The 20,850-nt window shown below is 39.0% G+C and overlaps 1 protein-coding gene across 1 annotated transcript in view; it reads right to left on the reverse strand.

Moving 5' to 3' along the window:
• Positions 1–19,156: 19,156 nt before the first annotated feature.
• LOC133049371 (ATP-binding cassette sub-family C member 4-like) overlaps positions 19,157–20,850 on the reverse strand; it is a 157,169-nt gene continuing 155,475 nt past the window's right edge. The window contains exon 31 of the mRNA XM_061133344.1: positions 19,157–19,222. Within this exon, the coding sequence (XP_060989327.1) occupies positions 19,178–19,222 (45 nt within the window). The 3' untranslated portion in view covers positions 19,157–19,177. The remainder of the gene's footprint in view (positions 19,223–20,850) is intronic.

Consider the following 20,850-nt stretch of genomic DNA (forward strand, 5'->3'; position numbering starts at 1 on the left):
TTTTGAGCAAGGAATGTGACTATACGTAACTTCAAATATGGAAATAATGTCTTTAAAGAGGCAATTAAGCTAAAGTGAAATCATATAGGTAGGCCCTAATCTAACAGACTGGTGTCCTTATAAGAAGAGGATTAGGACCCAGATATACAAAGATTATGTGAAGACATAGAGAAGAGGGCACGTACAAGCCAAGGGGAAAGGCCTCAGAGGAAACCAACCCTACTGACATAGTGACCTCAGACTTCCAGCCTCCAGGGACCTGGGAAAATAAGTTTCTGTTGTTTAAGTCTCCTATTCTGTGGTGTTTTGTATGGCAGATCTAGCAAACTAATATACTATTCAGTTTTATATGTCTGGAAAGTACTTTCTCTACTATTTCAGGGATCATCTAAAAGGGTCAATCAGACAGTGATTCGGCTCACCTGCACCAACATTTTCAGAGAAACAACTATGTGATCAAGAAAATGTGACTTGGAAGTACCTTTTCCCAGATGTCGAATTTTCTTTTCAAATGAATAAATTCTGTTCCATTAAGACTGAAAAGCTTATTGACTTGGGCTAATGCTCCTGGTGTTACAGCTCTGAGCAATACATTGATATCTGATGCTTGCATATTTAAAAAACTGATAATCTGACAGCTTATTCTCCTAAGAGAATGGAGAGTATGCAGAAATAGTGTCAAGAAAATATTCAGCTGGGATAGGAATCAAGATACATATTTCTTTCCATAGAGGTGATCTGAGCCAGTGCTAGGACTGAAATCCAAGAAAGAGGTTCAGTCACCCTGTGAACTTGGGTGACTGGCCCCACCTTGGCTACCACATGAAAGGAACAGTGTTCTCAGACTTAACATAGAACACAATACCTAGGGCAGCACTCAGCTTCCCCTAGCAATTAACCCTCTGTGCTCCCTGGACCAGTTCACCTTGGGTAAACCCTGGACCCAATCTCCTTATCCATCTCATGGGATAAAAAAGGACCATCATGAAGATTAAGGAAAATCAAACATGTGAGAACTGTGTAAACTAAATTACAAAGAACTATACAAATGTAACTTACCATTAATATTGTTAGAGTAGGTGCAGGATTACTAGACCAGAAAGCACAAGATTTCTAATTCTGTGACCTATGTCTGTTTCTGTATCTATGTTATACTTGATTCAAAACATTCACTGAAAGAAAAGATTTCTAATTCTGTGTCTGCTGCAAACTAGTATAACACTAGTTACACACATAGGGCCGCCTTCCTTCTAAGAGGCCTTCATTTTCTCACCTGTAACATAAAGGTATTGAACCCTATTATCTCATCTAGAATACTGTGACCAATTTCTCATTACTCAATGTCTTGATATATATTAGGATAGCATAATTTTTAAATGAAGACTTTGACACAAATGTGGGGACATCTTTCTTCAATGTGAAATGCCTAAGGTCAAAAGAACAAAAGGGTTTGGGAGATTCCCAGCTGTTTTGTGACTATACTACACAGAGAATCACAAATGATTATCAGGTCTCAGGAGGGAAGTTCTGACTGGGAGACACTCTAGTAGATGAAGGTGCTCTGAATTTTAAGCATAAAAAAAATATAGAGTCCCTTGTTCAGCTTCTCAAGATTTGCAAACAATATGAGTACTTATGAAAAGTTCAGAACACAGACTTCCTTGTCCCTAAACCTAAGTATGAACTCTAACTCTGCCAATTCTTCAGCCAGCTCTGTGACCCAAGCAATTTTCTACCTGATGAGCAGTGGAAGGCTGAGATGAGACAGTGATAAAGGGAACTTAGGCCACATTTCAGGTAAATTTTTCATATAGAAGTACTTAGGATACTAGGACATGTTTTTTAAGAGATACTTTAAATATTATACAAATAATTTTACAGCTTAGAAGTGAAAATCTTAGAAACACAGAAAAGTATGAAAAAGGAAAAATAGACCTATAATTTAATATCCAGAGATAAAAGTTTTGATGGGAAGCCCTACCACATACAGCTAGAGGCCTCATCCCACCCTAAGCCATGCATCTCAAGGAGCAAGAACACCAAACCTTCCTTTTCTCTATCCTTCCATCAATCCCAATTCCCCTCGCACCTTGTTCCAGAAAGCAATGAGTCCCTTAAACATGATCTCAGTTATCACATCTGTACAAGATACTACCACCACACCTTTGTTAAGAAGATGTCATGTGACCTGAGTGTTAGCCACCGAGCAACTTCCTCACACCATGTACAGTGCTCAGTGCTCCACACACCTCATCTCTGTGAAAGTGCTTTGTAAACCTTCAAGCACCATTCTGACTATAGTGTGAAGGTATTGTGAATTCCTGACTTATCTTGATGGCAATATTTCATCTTTTAGAAGGTAGAGGGAGCATGGTGTGTGTGTGTGGGAGGGGGGCAACAGGACCTAATTCTAAACAGCAAAGAATTAGGGAGAAAGTGACAGTATCATGTAGTTTTCTTTACAAATTATAAACCGAGGCAACATACCGTTCCCTGGTAAATCTTTTGGGACCCAAAATATCCCCAAATTTTTCCCTTAAACTCTCAACTTTCCTGGATACTCCTTCACTGTACTTGCATCATAAATGTTCTGAACACCAATGAGAATGAATGTAAAAAGTCTGCAAAATGAGAGTGTTCTCTGCTCTATGAGAATCTGAACCCAGAGTCCAAACGTGTGGAAAGTCTAATCTAAAATCTCTCTCAGGCACATGAGCATGCACACACCCAGCATCCCACCCCACCCCCCATCACTTCTGTAGATTCTCAGCAGACCTGCTTTCAACCTGCCATGTGTTGTTAAGACTCAATCATGAAGCTTTGTCCCTGGAGGTTTAAAACTGAAAAGGGCACAGAGTGCTTGTTATCAGACCCCTTGTGGAGATCCTGAGAAGTGAATCATGCAGACAAACTTGAATTACAACTCCCTGCAGCAGGCTCACCTGTTTTGCTCTTTCAGTGAGGGCAGCAGCCTCCGCCTCACCCAGTTGTCCCACCATCTTGTAAAATAGGCTGTTTCTGTTTTGTAGCAAATCATACGGCTCATCATATTCTTTCTGTCTCCCTGAATCCAAAACCTATTAACATCAGAAAGAGACTCATTAGCACACAATATTCACAGTATCATATTATAACCCAGACAGCATTTCGGAGAGGGGTAGGATAAAGAACATAGAGAGAATCTGTTTGGGTGGTAGACCTACATGTTTAAATGATTTGATCACCTTGTTTCACTATATAGACAAAGCCCTGACTCCATCTTTTATTATTATAATGTTAGAGGAAAGGGGAAAAAATCAAAGTTTTAGATTATGATTACTGGCACTAGGCACTCTATAACACTTTATATTCTGCCCAGGGCATTTGGAGTTATCATCATTAGTTAGTGCTTTTAGCTCTCATACTCTGAGCTTTGAGGGATATTTGTATAGATACAGAGAGTTGGGAAATATCTTGATTCAAGAAAATCAAAGTCAGTTTATCTAAAAAGTAGGTTGATATCACACAAACCAGATGGCAATGACCACACAAAGAAATGTAGGTTGTTTTAGAAGAATCTGAGCAATATTTGGAGAAAAAAAGTAAATACACCCAGAATTTCTTTAGGGTCCTAGATTATGTTAGCTGCTAAGATGGGCAGAATCTCTTCTCAGAGAGGTTAACGTGCTTCTTGAAGCTGACTTTGCGTGCAGTTTATTATTCTGAGAGTGAAAGGTTGGCAGAAGGAGCTGCTATATAAGCAGCTTTAGCAGAATTGCTCTGCACACACACACACACACCCTCTAGAAATCCAAATTTCTCTTTGGATAAGACCAAAGAGGAAATTAAGAAACTGAGCTTCCTATTTTAGTGATCCTGGTTCACGCATCATATGGGGGCAGCCCAGTGTGAACTGCCTAGGACCTAAATCTGTTTTCACAAATTATCTTTCTCTGCTTCTATTTATCTTTCTTAAGCTACCTGACATTCACGCTTTTACTGCTCATTAATAAGTCTGCTAATGGGAAATTGAAAGGGAGAGGAAAGGCTCTTAACTCTGCCTTTCTACTTATTAGTGGTTTTGGTTAATGGTTTTGGAGGAGAAAAAAAAGTGTCTAAAATAACTGGCCCAAATGATATAACTATAAAAACAGTTCTGAAGTTAAGTGTACTTAGTTCTTCCTTTACATTATATTTGGAGTAAATAAATCTTAAAAGAATATGCTGAAACTCTATATAAGATAAAGGCTGCTTTCCCACATCTAGGTTTTACAGTTAATTTCATCTTTTGTATTCAATTAGAAATACTTGTGTCATAAAAGCCATTTTCCTGTTAACCTTTTGATTACTACTGTGGATCATTGCTAAGGGCAGATTTCTCAAAAGAGTCCAAGAATAACAGAATCTGTCACATCCACATAATAATCTAAATGTTCTGTAACTTGGCAAGCCAATTTTGATGCTTTGAATGTGTAATTTTACTTAAGCATAGTGTGATACAACATAACTACTCCTCCTGATATTGAAGAAGAAAAACTGCAATTTTAAAACAAAGGTCTCCACACATTTATGATTAATTAATCTATGAAAGAGTAGGTAAGAATATATATTGGAGAAAAGACAGTCTCTTTGGTAAACAGTAATGGGAAAACTGGACACCTACATGGAAATTAATGAAATTACAACACTCCCTCACACCATATACAAAATAAACTCAAAGTGGTTTAAAGACCTAATGTAAGATTAGATATTATGAAACAGAGGAAAACTAGAGGAAAACACAGGCAGAACACTCTTTGACATAAATCACAACAATATCTTCTTAGACCAGTCTCCCAAAGCAAAAGAAATAAAAGCAAAAATAAACAAACAGGACCTAATCAAACTAAAGAGCTTTGTCCCACCAACAAAATGAAAAGACAACCTAAGAAATGGGATAAAATAATTACAAATGATGCAACTGACAAGGGATTAATATCTAAAATATAAAAACAGCTCATACAACTTAGTATCAAGAAACCAATAATACAATCCAAAAAAATGGAGAGAGAGACCTAAATAGACATTTCCCCAAAGAAAACATACAGATGGCCAACAAGCACATGAGAAGATACTCCACATCACTAATTATTAGAGAAATGCTAATCAAAATCATAATGAGGTACCACCTCACACCATTCAGAATGGCCATTATTAAAAAGTCTACAAATAAAGTCTGGAGAGAGTTTGGAGAGAAGGGTACACTTCCTTCACTGCTGGTGGGAAAATAAGTTGGTATAGCCACTGTGGAAAACAGTATGGAAGTTCCTTAAAAAACTGATAATAGAAGATGGCAGAGGAATAGGATGGGGAGACCACTTTCTCCCCCACAGATTCATCAAAAGATCACTTGAATGCTGAGTAACTTCCACAAAACAACTTCTGAACGCTGGCAGAGGACACCAGGCACCCAGAAAGGCAGCCCATTCTATTGGAATGGAGGTAGAACAAAATATAAGAGACGAAAAGAGAGACAAAAGAATTAGGGATGGAGACCGTCCCAGGGAGGGAGTCATGAAGGAGAAGTTTCCAAATACTAGGAAACCCTCTCACCGGTGGGTCTGTGGGGAGTTCTGGAATCTCAGAGGGCAACATAACTGGGAGCGGGGAAAAGAAAAAAACACACACACAGAATATGTGCCTAACTGCAACTCCCAGTGTAGAAGTAAGCCCAGACACCCGCGTCTGCCACCAGTGAGCGGGGTCTGACAGGGAGGTGCGAGTTGCATGTTTAGGGTAAGGACTGGGCCTGAATGCCCTGAGGACAATCTGAGGGAGCTAATGTGAGATAGTGACCCAAACTGTAGGATAGCTAGAGAGAGCGAAAAAAAAGAGAGAGAGACAGAGAGAGAGAGACCTTTCCCGCGAAAAGCTCTAACCTAAGGCATAGCCTGGCCCGCTCACAGAACAAAGGATTGAGAGATCCCAAAGGAGAGCTGGCTGGCTGTGGACCGGCCCATCCCCCCGCCATAGACAGAGAGGCAGGCGGGCGACTGCCAGAGCCAGAAGGCGAGGGGCAACCTCGGCCCCAGAGATGGCACCTTCCACCAAACTGTGAGCAGGCTCCCAACTGCTAACCAAGTCTTCCTGGGATCCTGGATGGTTGACATCTGCCAGAAGGATCGCAGCCTGAGATCAGCTCCCCAGAGCAGACACACAGCACACCTGAGACAGCGCTCTCTCTGTGCACGCAGGAAACCAAGTGGCTGAGACCAGGGAGGTGATTAAGACACACAGCTCACCTGGAACAGTGCACTCCCCAAGAACCTGGTCACCTGAGCTGCTTGGACCTGGGAAGGGCACAAAACGCAAGCCCAACTGAGTCTGTGCCTTTATTGAGTACTGAGAACCTGAACCTGAGTAGCTTGGACCTGGGAAGTGCATGAAACCCAGGGCCACTCTGGACAGTTCCCCTGCAGAGCAACCTGGAGCCTGAGCAGTGTAGACTGGGAAAGCACACTTGCCGCGAGCTGGGGCAGACCCAGTGTGGTCCATACACTGCAAGGACTCCCCACACATGCCAATGATATTTGTTTGCAGTGTTCCTTCCTCCCCATAGTACAACTGAACAAGTGAGCCTAAATAAGTGACCTCCTTTGCCCCATTGTGTCAGGGTGGGAATTAGACAATGAAGAGACTTACAAACAGAGGAAGCCAAAGTAAACAAAGGAGAGGGAGCCACTCTGGAAGTGACAAATGCAACAGATTAAAACTGTGTAGTTAGCATTGACTAAGCATTGGGGGGGGGGGGGGGGGGGCGGCTATAGACCTTGAAAAGAAGTACAAGCTGGAACAAGGAACTATCATCTGAAACTGAACTGACACCACACTGCTCACGACAGCTCCAGAGAAATTCCTAGATATATTTTACTATTATCATTTTTTTAATGTTTTTATTTTCTATTTTAAGTCCTTTATTACTCCTTTAATTTTCATTTTATAACCTACTATTATATTGCAAAAAAAATCTTATTTTAAAAGCAAATTTCATATATTTTTTTTTCTAATTTTGTGATTGATTTTGTTTTGTATTTTTAATATTGTATTTTTCAGAGTCAAACTTCTACCCTAGATTTTTAATCTTTGCTTTTTGGTATTTTTTATCAATTTTGTACCTTTAAGAATCTAATCATCAGTACCCATTTTTTACTTAGGGGTGTGTTGATTCCTCTCTTTCCTTTTGACTCTCCCTTTTCTCCCCCAGGTCACCTCTATCTCGTCCCTCCCCTTCTCGTCTCTACTTAACTCTTTGAAACTCTTTGAGTGTTCCAGGCTGTGGAGAACACTTAGGGAACTGATTACTGACTAGATTGGTCCCTGCCCTATTGACTCCCCCTCTTCTCCTCCTGGTCACCTATATCTCCCTCCTCCCTCTTCATTTCTCTTCTCTGTGTATCTCTGTGAACCTCTTTGGGTGTCCCTCACTGTGGAGAATCTTTCCACTATTAACCTAAATGTTTTACCACCTTTGCTGTATGGATGGAGAAGTCTTGAGGCTACAGTAAGAAGAAAACTGAAAGCCAGAGGCAGGAGGATTAAACCCAAAACTTGAGAACACCAGAAAACTCCTGACTCCAGGGAACATTAATCGACAAGAGCTCATCCAAAAACCTCCATATCTACACTGAAACCAAGCTACACCCAAGAACCAACAAGTTCCAGAGCAAGACATACCATGCTAATTCTCCAGCAACGCAAGCACATAGCCCTGAGCATTAAAATACAGGCTGCCCAAAGTCACACCAAACCCATAGACATCTCAAACCTCACTACTGGAAACTTCATTGCACTCCAGAGAGAAAAGATTCAGGTCCACCCACCAGAACACCGACTCAAGCTACCCTAATAGGAATCCATGACAAGCCACTAGTCCAACCCCACCCACAGGAAGGAACCTCCACAATAAATAAGAGCCACAATCTTCCAGCATACAGAAATACCAACCCAAACACAGCAATCTAAACAAAATGAAAAGGCAGAGAAACATCCAGCAGGTAAAGGAACATGATAAATGCCCATCAAACCAAACAAAAGAGGAGGAGATGGGGAATGTACATGAAAAAGAATTCAGAATAATGACGGTAAGGATGATCTGAAAGCTTGAAAGTAAAATGGAGTTACAGATAGACAGACTAGAGATAAGGATTGAGAAGATGCAAGAAATGTTTAACAAGGACCTAGAAGAAACATAAAAGAGTCTATCAATAATGAATAATGCAAGAACTGAGATCAAAAGCACTCTGGAGGGAACCAAAAGTAGACTAGCTGATGCAGAAGATAGGGTAAATGAGGTGGAAGACAGAATGGTGGAAATAAATGAAGCTGAGAAGAAAAAAGAATGAAAAGAAATGAGGACAACCTCAGAGACCACTGAGACAATGTTAAACGCCCCAACATTCGAATCATAGGACTCCCAGGAGAAGAAGAAGACAAAAATAAAGGCCATGAGAAAATACTTGAGGAGATTCTCATTGAAAACTCCCCTAAAATGGGGAAGGAAATAGCCACCTAAGTCCAAGAAACCCAGAGACTCCCAAACAGGATAAACCCAAGGCAAAACACCCCAAGAAACATATTAAGCAAATTAACGAAGATCAAACACAAAGAGAAAATATTAAAAGCAATAAGGGAAAAGCAACAAATAGCACACAAGGGGATCCCCATAAGGATAACAGCTGATCTTTCAATAGAAACTCTTCAGGCCAGAAGGGAATGGCAGGACATACTTAAGTGATGAAAGAGAAAAATCTGGAGCCCAGATTACTGTACCCAGCAAGGATCTCATTCAAATATGAAGGAGAAATCAAAAGCTTTACAAACAAGCAAAAGCTGCGAGAACTCAGCACCACCAAACCAGCTCTTCAACAAATGTTAAAGGATCTTCTCTAGACAGGAGACACAGAAAAGGTTTATAAACTCAAACCCAAAGCAACAATGTAAATGGTAATGGAATCATACTTATCAATAATTACCTTAAATGTAAATGGGTTGAATGCCCCAACCAAAACACAAAGACTGGCTGAATGGATAAAAAAAATAAGACACCTAAATATGCTGTCTAAAAGAGACCCACCTCAAAACAAGGGACACATACAGACTGAAAGTAAAGGGCTGGCAAAAGATATTTCATGAAAATGGAAACTGAGAGAAAGCAGGAATACCAATATTCATATCAGATAAAATAGACTTTGAAATAAAGGCTGTGAAAAGAGACAAAGAAGGACACTACATAATGATCAAAGGATCAATCCAAGATGAAGATATAACAATTATAAACATATATGCACCCAACATAGAAGCACTGTAATATGTAAGGCAAATGTTAACAAATATGAAAGGAGAAATTAACAGCAACACAATAATACTGGGAGACTTTAATACCCCATTCACACCTATGAATAGATCAACTAAACAGAAAATTAGCAAAGAAACACAAACATTAAATGATGCAGCAGATCAGTTAGATCTAATTGATATCTATAGGACATTTCACACCAAAACAATGAATTTCACATTTTTCTCAAGTGCAAACAAAACCTTCTCCATGGTAGATCACATCCAGGGCCATGAATCTAGCCTTGGTAAATTCAAAAAAATTAAAATCATTTCAAGCATCTTTTCTGATCACAATGTGGTAAGATTAGATGTCAGCTACAGGAAAAAAAAAAAAAAAAAAACTATTAAAAATAGAAACATATGGAGGCTAAACAACATGCTTCTGAATAACCACCAAATCACAAAAGAAATCAAAATATGCATAGAAATGAATGAAAATGAAAACACGACAACCCAAAACCTATGGGATTCAGTAAAAGCAGTGCTGAGGGAAAGGTTCAAAGCAACACAAGCTTACCCCAAGAAACAAGAGAAAATCAAATAAATAACCTACCTTTACACCTAAAACAACTAGAAAAAGAAGAAATGAAGAACCCCAGGGTTAGTAGAAGGAAAGAAATCATAAAAATTAGGGCGGAGATAAATGCAAAAGAAACAAAGGAAACCATTGCAAAAATCAACAAAATTAAAAGCTGGTTCTTTGGGAAGATAAATAAAATAGACAAACCATTAGCCAGATTCATCAAGAAAAAAATGGAGAAGAACCAAATCAACAAAATTAGAAATGAAAATAGAGAAATAACAACAGACAACACAAAAATACAAAGGATCATAAGAGACTACTATCAGCAACTATATGCCAATAAAATGGACAACTTGGAAGAAATGGACAAAGTCTTAGAAACGTATAACCTTCCAAAACTAAACCAGGAAGAAATAGAAAATCTTAACAGACCCATCACAAGCTTGGAAATCGAAACTGTAATCAAAAATCTTCCAGCAAACAAAAGCCCAGGATCAGATGGCTTCACAGGTGAATTCTACCAAAAATTTAGAGAAGAGCTAACACCTATCCTACTTAAACTCTTCCAGAAAACTACAGAGGAAGGTAAACTGCCAAACTCATTCTATGAGACCACTGTCACACTAATACCAAAACCAGACAAAGATGCCTCAAAAAAAAAAAAGAAGAAGAAGAAGAAGAAAGAAAATTACAGGCCAATATCACTGATGAACATAGATTCAAAAATCCTTAACAAAATTCTAGCAAACAGAATCCAACAACATATTAAAAAGATCATACATCATGGCCAAGTGGGCTTTATCTCAGGGATGCAAAGATTCTTCAATATTCCCAAATCAATCAATGTGATACACCACATTAACAAATTGAAAGATAAAAACCATATGATTTTATCCCAATAGATGCAGAGAAAGCCTTTGACAAAATTCAACATCCATTCATGATAAAAAAAAAAAAAGCCCTCCAGAAAGCAGGCATAGAAGGACTATACCACAACATAATAAAAGCCACATATGATAAACCCACAGCAAACATTATCCTCAATGGTGAAAAATTGAAAGCATTTCCCCTACATTCAGGAATAAGACAAGGGTGCCACTCTCACCACTACTCTTCAACATAGTTTTGGAAGTTTTAGACAGAGCAATCAGAGAAGAAACAGAAATAAAAGGAATCCAGATTGGAAAAGAAGTAAAACTCTCACTGTATGCAGATGACATGATCCTCTACTTAGAAAACCCTAAAGGCTCCACCAGAAAATTACTAGGGATACCAATGAATAAAGCAAAGTTGCAGGATATAAAATTAACACACAGAAATCCCTTGCATTCCTATATACTAACAATAAGAAAACAGAGAAATTAAGGAAACAATTCCTTTCACCATTGCAATGAAAAGAATAAAATACTTAGGAATAAAGCTACCTAAAGAAACAAAAGACCTATATATAGAAAACTATAAAACGAAGATGAAAGAAATCAAAAATGATACAAATAGACAGAGAAATATACCATGTTCATGGATCAGAAGAATCAATATAGCGAAAATGAGAAAGTCAATGCCAAAGAATGCTCAAAACACCACACAATTGCATTCATTTCACAGACTAGTAAAGTAATGCGTAAACTTCTCCAAGCTAGGCTTCAGCAATACATGAACCGTGAACTTCCAGATGTTCAAGCTGGATTTAGAAAAGGCAGAGGAACCAGAGATCAAATTGCCAACATCCACTGGATCATCAAAAAAGCAAGAGAGTTCCAGAAAAACATCTATTTCTACTTTATTGACTATGCTGAAGCCTTTGACTGTGTGGATCACAATAAACTGTGGAAAATTCTGAAAGAGATGGGAATACCAGACCACCTGACCTGCCTCTTGAGAAACCTGTATGCAGGTCAGGAAGCAACAGTTAGAACTGGACATGGAACAACAGACTGGTTCCAAATAGGAAAAGGAGTACATCAAGGCTGTATATTGTCACCCTGCTTATTTAACTTATATGCAGAGTACATCATGAGAAAACGCTGGGCTGGAGGAAGCATAAGCTGGAATCAAGATTGCCAGGAGAAATATCAATAACCTCAGATATGCAGATGATACCACCCTTATGGCAGAAAGTGAAGAAAAACTAAAGAGCCTCTTGGTGAAAGTGAAGGAGGAGAGTGAAAAACTTGGCTTAAAGCTCAACATTCAAAAACTAAGATCATGGCATCCAGTCCCATCACTTCATGGCAAATAGATGGGGAAACAGTGGTTGATTTTATTTTGGGGGGCTCCAAAATCACTGCAGATGGTGACTGCAGCCATGAAATTAAAAGACGCTTACTCCTTGGAAGGAAAGTTATGACCAACCTAGACAGCTTATTAAAACGAAGAGACATTACATTGCCAACAAAGGTCCATCTAGTGAAGGCTATGGTTTTTCCATTGGTCATGTATGAATGTGAGAGTTGAACTGTGAAGAAAGCTGAGTGCCGAAGAATTGATGCTTTTGAACTGTGGTGTTGGAGAAGACTCTTTTTTTTTTTTTTTTTTCCAGTGGGTTTTGTCATACATTGATATGAATCAGCCATGGATTTACATGTACACAATCGGTTAGCATGCGGTACTTATATGGAGAAGACTCTTGAGAGTCCCTTGGACTGCAAGGAGATCCAACCAGTCCATTCTAAATGAGATCAGTCCTGGGTGTTCATTGGAAGGACTGATGCTGAAGCTGAAACTCCAATATTTTGGCCACCTGATGCAAAGAACTGACTCATTTGAAACGACCCTGATGCTGGGAAATATTGAGGGCAGGAGGAGAAGGGGACAACAGAGGATGAGATGGTTGGATGGCATCACCAACTCAATGGACATGAGTTTCGGTGGACTCTGGGAGTTGGTGATGGACAGGGAGGCCTAGTGTGCTGCGGTTCATGGGGTTGCAAAGAGTCGGACATGACTGAGCGACTGATCTGAGCTGAACCCGAAGCAATCTCTAGATTCAACACAATCCCTATCAAACTACCAATGGTATTTTCCAGAGAACTAGAACAAATAAATTCACAATTTGTATGCAAATACAAAAAAACCTCGAATAGCCAAAGCAATCTTGAGAAAGAAGAATGGAACTGAAGGAATCAACCTACCTAACTTCAGACTATACTACAAAGCTACAGTCATCAAGACAGTATGGTCCTGGCACAAAGCCAGAAATATAGATGAATGGAACAAAATAGAAAGCCCAGAGATAAATCCACACACCTATGGACACCTTATCTTTGACAAAGAGGCAAGAATATACAATGGAGAAAAGACAATCTCTTTAACAAGTGGTGCTGGGAAAACTGGTCAATCATTTGTAAAAGAATGAAACTACAACACTTTCTAACACCATACACAAAAATAAACTCAAAATGGATTAAAGATCTAAATGTAAGACCAGAAACTATAAAACTCCTAGAGGAAAACATAGGTAAAATACTCTCTGACATAAATCACAGCAGGATCCTCTATGACCCACCTCCCAGAATAATGGAAATAAAAGCAAAAATACACAAGTGGGACATAATTAAATTTAAAAGCTTTTGCACAATGAAGGAAACTATAAGCAAGGTGAGTAGACAGCCTTAGAATGGGAGAAAATAATAGCAAACGAAGCAACTGACAAATTAATTTCAAAAATATACAAGCAGCTCCCACAGCTCAATTCTAGAAAAATTAATGATCCAATCAAAAAATGGGCCAAAGAACTCAACAGACATTTCTCCAAAGACATACAGATGGCTAACAAACACATGAAAAGATGCTGAACATCACTCATTATCAGGGAAAAACCACTACAATATTATAAAGTTATTAGCTTCCAATTAAAATAATTATTTAAAAAAAAACTGAAAATAGAGCTACCATATGATCTAACAACCTCACTACTGGGCATGTATCCAGAAAAGATGAAAACCCTAATTCAAATAGATAAATACACTCCAACATTCATAGCAACATTATTTACAATAACCAATGAAGGGAAACAACCCAAGTGCCCACCAACAGATAATCGGTTTAAGAAAATGTGACATCTATATGTGTGTGTATATATACCCACATATATGAATGTATACATGTACACACATACATATACACATAGTGGAATATTATTCAGCCCTAAAAATGATGAAATATTGCCATTTGCACCAACATGAGTGAACCTAGAGAATATCATACTAAGTGAGGTAAATCAGACAGGGAAAGACAAATATGATATCACTTATATGTAGAACCTAAAAATAATACAAACAAATCTATAATAAAATAGAAACAGACTTACAGACACAGAAAATAAACTTATGGTTACCAAAAGATAAAGGAAGGAGGCATATAAAGTAAGACTGTAGGATCAACAGATACAAACTACTATACATGAAACAGATAAAAAGGACTTACTGTATAACACAGGGAATTATATCCGATATCCTGTAATTACCTATAATGGAAAATATTCTGAAAAACATACACATATTTAAGTGAATCACTGCTATAACTGTAACTAAAGCAATATTGTAAATCAACTATACTTCATGTTTTAAAAAAGGAGTAACATATGGCCAAAACACATTTAAGGAACACAAGTAAATTTTCATTAATTTCTGAATTTATTCAGCAAACTCTTATTGCATGCTTAAGTGTATTTCTCTCATTATGCAGGATACTATAGAAGAGGTAAACATATGTAAGTCCCCACTCCTGCCCTTAGGGAGCATGTACTGAGAAGAGAGAGAGAGAAGAAAATCCTCAAGTGTCTATAATGCAGGGGAAAAAGCACAACAGGGAGAAGTTACCAACAGAAGAGATAACTTCTGGTCAGAGGTTCTGAGGATGAGCTTCAAGGAGGAGAGAGGGCAGTGAACTGGGTCTTGAAGAACAGATAGACTTTAACATGCAGAAATGGGGCTGGGTAGGAGGACAGTGGTCATTCCAAACACAGGGAACAACATAGCCAAGTGGACTGGAGGTGAGCCTGGCAGCTCCTTAAGGGCAGGGTTATGTAGTTTCCCTTGTTCAGCATTGGATCTCAGGACCCTGGCACTGACCATGACAGGTAACAGGCACATAATACATGCTGGCTGAAAGCTAAATACAAAGGAAACTAAATTTGGGGCATGGTTGGCTGACCCACTGCCCCCAGTGGTGTGGTTTGTCAAGACTACAGGGTGAGATCAAGGGGAAGATGAGTCCAGCTGGCATGGGGAACAGCTAAACCAGGGGATACAGGGATGACAGGATGAGGGATGTGAACCTGGAGGACTTCATGTCCTAGGGTAGATGACTATAGGCAAGAGGAAGAGTGAGAGGGGAAATGAGGGAGCGATAAGACAGGGTTGAAGATGGAGGCTTAAAACACATCTGTGGAAAATACTGGAAAGGAGAAAGATGAAGAAGAGGGAGTCAGAGAGGAAGGAGAGTGGAAAGGAACAAGGGTGCAATGCAATCAGGGCTCACATCAGGGATTACAAGAGCTGCAATGGGACACAGACTGAGAATAGCCCAGGAATTTAATTATCAACTGACCCTTCACATTTACTGCTTTGTCAAAGATTACAGATATTTCAGAAGAAATAAATATAAAGCAAATCTAAATGCTCTTTATGTATAGAAAATAGGTATAATTTTGAATTTTTAACATCCCTTATAAGAAAAGTCTCCTGTAATGTCCTGATATATCTCCACTCTTCCTGTAACCCAAGTTAAATTATAAACCACACATTCTCATTGGTATAATAATAATAATCCCTCAACCCTAGAACTTCTCCAGGAACCCCAACCTTAAATTGCTTGTCAAGCTCTAGTAGGTTAAGGAAAAACACATTATATTGTTTGAGTTGGTCAATTACAAAAACTCAATGAAAATGTGCTTATTAGGCCTGTGTATCAGCAGATATTTCAGGTAGTTGTCCTAGGCAAAAAAATTAAATGGATCCATTTAAAAATAATTTGATCCATTTTCATTTACAGGATGTCCCAGGGATAATGGGATGGCTACAGGGAGAGGTAAGAAAGACATGCCAGAAAATGGGGATAAGCAACAAAGGGAGATCCTGCTTAGTGACAAGTAGAGTTGTGAGGGGAAGATCTGAGTGTCAGACTTCTGTGTCTGGCTGCTAGGTGACACAGGGACAGTTGTCCAACCTTGGAAGGGGGTCCCTCTTTGGCAAAATAGGTGCCTCTGATTTTCTCAGAGACTGGACAATGTGGCAAGTGTTGACTCAAAATCCTTTTTTAGGTCTTGAAATAATAAATCATACTTCTCACTGAGGGAATGATGAAGGCTGGGTAATGGTGACCTCCACAGCCACTGTCCTAAAGCTGCTGCCTTTGTACATAAGCACCCTCCCCCCATCATTTATTCTCCCTGATTGTGCTTTCTACATCCATATTAGTTATCTTTCCTCTAAAAACTTGAATGAAATATCTTGGCATGTGTTTGAAGGAGATTTTCTCTTCTAAAATGTTCTAACTTCAGCCATGTAGGCTTATGAAAGAAATGTTCCATGAAGATGAAAAACAGAATTTAAGTAAAACTCTAGTTAGGTATGAGGTTTTTTTGTGCTTTCCAGGTGGGTATGTTACAATAGTTTCTGGTTTTGATTTTTCTGGGAAGAACTCTAAAGAGGTAAAGAATATAAAAGCATAAGATTGTCTATAAACAAAAGAGATGGAATCCCAGATTTCTATTCCTGGTTTTGGTCCTTCATCATTCATTTCCAAAGAACAACTGCAGACAGTGAAAGTGTTGACCATAGACAAAAACATTTTTAGAGCAAGTGCAGATTGTCATATGCTTCCTTTGTTCACACTACCAGAGAGAATCTGGGTGATACAAAGACTGCAATGTGCAGGAATTAGAGGGAACAGCTGTGCAATTGGCTGAAGAGAAAACAGGTCAAAAGCACACAGTTAATCCTGAGAACTACAGGAAGAAGCCTTTAATGCAGAGATAGTGGTGAATTTTAGAAGAAAGAGGATTTCTAATTTGTCTACTTACTCCACTGTTTTGGAGCAAATGAAGAATATCAAATTAGCTGTCATTATGACTCCATCATGTTTAATAAAATTAAAATTGAGGGAATATCTTTGTAAAATAGAATTCTTAGCCTAACTCATTACTGGAATTTGATGAACCAAAGCAGGGTAAATCCCTTGGAGAGCCAAACACATAAACAAAGCTATTAATTAGATCACAGTTATTTCCCAACAATCCTTTTATTTAAGAATTTGCCAGTGAAATAACATGTAATTATTACACCTTAAATTTTTGTAATTACAAGACTTTACAGTGACAGCACTGTTGGTTATGCCCTTCATTAGCATCTGCTACTTCCCCAATCCCTCCCTGAGGCTGGCTTGTCCCACCCTCCGGATATCAGGCTTCACAGCTGATTGATTGAGTAGGCTTTATGTCCTTAAAGCTTTTAGAACAGAAAATCACCTGTTTTCCAGAAAGGAAAGAGGTACAGGCATTCCTTGGAGATATAGTAGGTTCAGTTCCAGAACAGCAGAATGAAGTTAATATTACAATAAGGTGAGTCACCAAAATTTCTGGTTTCCAGGATGTATAGAAGTTATGTTTACACTATAGCCTAACAAGTGCACAATAGCATTGTGTCTGAAAAAAAAAACAATGTACAGACCTTAAGATAAAAACAATTTATTGCTAAAAATTACTAATCATCATTGGAGACTTCAGCTTGTCTTGGCAGTAACACCAAAGATTACTGATCACAGATCACCATAATATGCAATGATGGTGAAAAAGTTAGACATATTGTGAGAATTACCAAACAGTGACACAGACATGGAGTGAGCAAATGCTGTTGGAAAAATGGTGTCTACAGACCTGTTTGACTTGCTTGACAAAAACCTTAATTTGTTTAAAAAAAAAAAAAAATGCGCTACCTGGGAAGTGCAATAAAACAAGGTGTCTGTATTTCTAAAGCAAGCAATAAAAGAAACTGTCTCAAAAAATCTCAAAGATTTGAGAAAGCACACTATTTGTGATGTTTTTTCCTGAATTGAAAGCCAAATGGTAATCAGAAGCTCTAGAATAAAATATAAGGTTCACACCTGTGGTGGATGGAGCACACAGGACAATTTCCCAACTCTGAAGCTTGGGGATGCCTGTCTCTTAGGTCCCACGAGGTCTAATCCTGTCATTCCTACCAAAGGAGTCAACAACCACAACCAGCTGGGAGAAAGATTTAAACAAAAGGTCAAGTTTACATCTCCTGGTGGGACCTCCCTGTGACATCACTGATGACCTCAACCAGGGAGCCCTAAACTGAAGGTCTCCCCACATAGGAGTGGAAAAGGTAGCTCCACAATGAAGGGCAAGATTCTCCATGGAAAACAAGGTCAGTCATTGCAAAGGTGACAGGCTACAAAAGAAACCTTGCATTTTCATCTCTCTCCATCTTCCACATTCACCCAGGTGCTCAGTCTCCACACTCAGAAATCAACATCGACTCTCTCTGCTCTCGGATCCCACGTTCAATCCATTGCATAGTCCACTTGGCTACACTTTGCTATCTCCCCCAAATCCAATCATCTCACCATTTTCACTGCCAATACCTTAGTCTCAGCCACCAACAGTCGAGAGAGAAGGCACAATTAGGAGAGAGAGTGAACACTGCATTTGGAGAACTGAAAGATAATCAAGGTGGTTTTAGCTATAGAGGTAAGAGGGAGGGCAGAGTAGGACAAAGCTAGAAAGGTGGGGACAGGCCAGGCTGTAAATTGCTTTGTTAAATTACATTAAAGATTTATTCAAATACACTGACCAATTGAGAAAAATTTGAGGTTACAGAAATTTACTAGGAGATACCAGTAATATAAGGCATTAAACAAATTAACATATTCTGGTAACTGCAATAAAGCTGATTGGTTAACAGGACACAGATATTCACATCTGTGGATCAGGTGCTGAGGGATAACACTTTAGGACTGACCAGCTGACACACTTTCCAAATTATGTCTTTCCTCACTGTTTCACTCATCAATCACACATTACAAGGTGACAGTATTTCTAAGAATTAGATAATAAAGAGAAGCTGCTAGAATATTGCTAGAATTAATCAATTCTAGCTAGAATATTAATGCTAGAATATCAAAAACCAAAAATAAAGCTCCCTGGTACATTTATTAACAAAGGATTTATTTGAACTGAACCCTAACTAACCTGGAGATCAAGTCATCTTTTTATTGCTGCCTCTAAAGCCTGACAGAAGGCTTCAAACAGGTAAATTTCACAGCATGATTCCTTTATTATGGAAGAAGGGTGCTTTTGGCGACAGTCTTCAAAATACAGTGCTGAGAGGTAAGAACAACGAAGTGACAGGTTAAAATAGAAATAAAAGGTTACTTTTCCAATTAGCATTCAAGAACACAAAACGAGGGACTAAGGATGCCTGATGCTAAATAGCATTTCTGGAATTTAACAGTCACTGTCCTGAAATCTTGGAATGTCACCTGGTCCCTCACAAAAGTCAGTAAAAGTCTGCTTCCCACTATGATGTTCTAATTCAGATGACTGGACACATTGTTTGTAGGTTAGAGCATCCCTTTGGTTGGGAATGCCCCACTCCTGTCTTCTGCCTCCCCAGAGCTCCCTTCTGGGCAAATCCAGCTTGGGGAGTGAGGCTACAGGCACTGCCTCAGTTCTGACAGTCTGGTATCTACTCAGTCCCCACTGATGATCCCACCTGACAATGCATGTGAAGTACAGTGGGAGGTGATATTCCAGAAACTGTGATAAAAGAGACAGCTCCATTATTACTGGATATAAGGAAGTTTGAGTGTTACTGACCATTCATTACAGATTATTACCTGTTTACTATAGACCATCAAGATACCTAGAAGTAACTTGCATTCTTTTGGGATTATATGCAGCCAAAGGTTGTACCTTTGAGCGATGCTTTCCTTACCATTTTGTAAAGTCACACCCTAACATTTATTGAAACTCAGCAAGCAACATAGGGAAAGAACAAAAAAGAGAGAAGATGAATAAGAGAAAAGTAATAGAGGAAGAAAATAAAATAAAGCTAAGGAAGGAAATATTAAATTATAAGGAAGAAGAAGCCAATCAACCAGGAAGGAAGATGCTAGACAGATATCCAGAGACCAAAGCTTGGAGCCTGTTGTATGTGCAGAGTCAGGAACTTCTGTGAGAGAGACTTGCTGGCTGTTTATCTACAGTCTCTCATGCCCTGAACTACCTTTCTTTCTACACTCTCATCTGTGATGCAAAGTTTGGGTCTCTGCAAGTCACATTTCAGAGGCTATGTGGCCAGCTAGCCCTGTGTGAAGTTCTGCCAGTAGAAAAGGCACTAGAGGGAGACTGAAGGTAGGAATCAGAGCTAACGATGTACCTGGTTTCCACTACTCCTGCAGCATCATTTCAGCAGTGGGACCTGATTCCAGCTCCCAACTTCTACTAGCACACGGAGAACCAGCCCTATTGTGCTCTCTCACAGACATGTCCAGCAACTGGGCAGTGACCTCTCCTTGGAGGTCTGAACACCAACTCTTTAGGGCCTCTCTTCTGAGTTCTTAGGTCTGGAGATCTGTCCTAGGACACGGTAGCTGCTTCCTAAAATCATTACCTCAGAGTTTCCTTTCATTTTTCTAGCCCTCTAATTCCTATGTAACAAGTTTCCTATAATAAAAATCCTTCCTGCTGAAATACTGTTGTTCTCTCCAGGCTCTTTATTTTCATGGACTCCCCTCCGAGAGCAACAGCTGATAAATTCTGCAACCTTAGTCAATAACCTCCTGGTAGTCTAAATTAGAGGCTAATTTTTTGATTAAGGGAATCCAAAAATGCTGAAACAATTGTGACACAGTGAAAATAATTATGTTCTGCCACTCTGAAATATGAAGCTGTTACTTAGATTTGAATGTTTTCATGGTTAGCCACCTTTAAAAAATGACATTCAAAT

This window comes from Dama dama, chromosome 30 (assembly GCF_033118175.1).
Source record: "Dama dama isolate Ldn47 chromosome 30, ASM3311817v1, whole genome shotgun sequence".
NCBI lineage: Eukaryota > Metazoa > Chordata > Mammalia > Artiodactyla > Cervidae > Dama > Dama dama.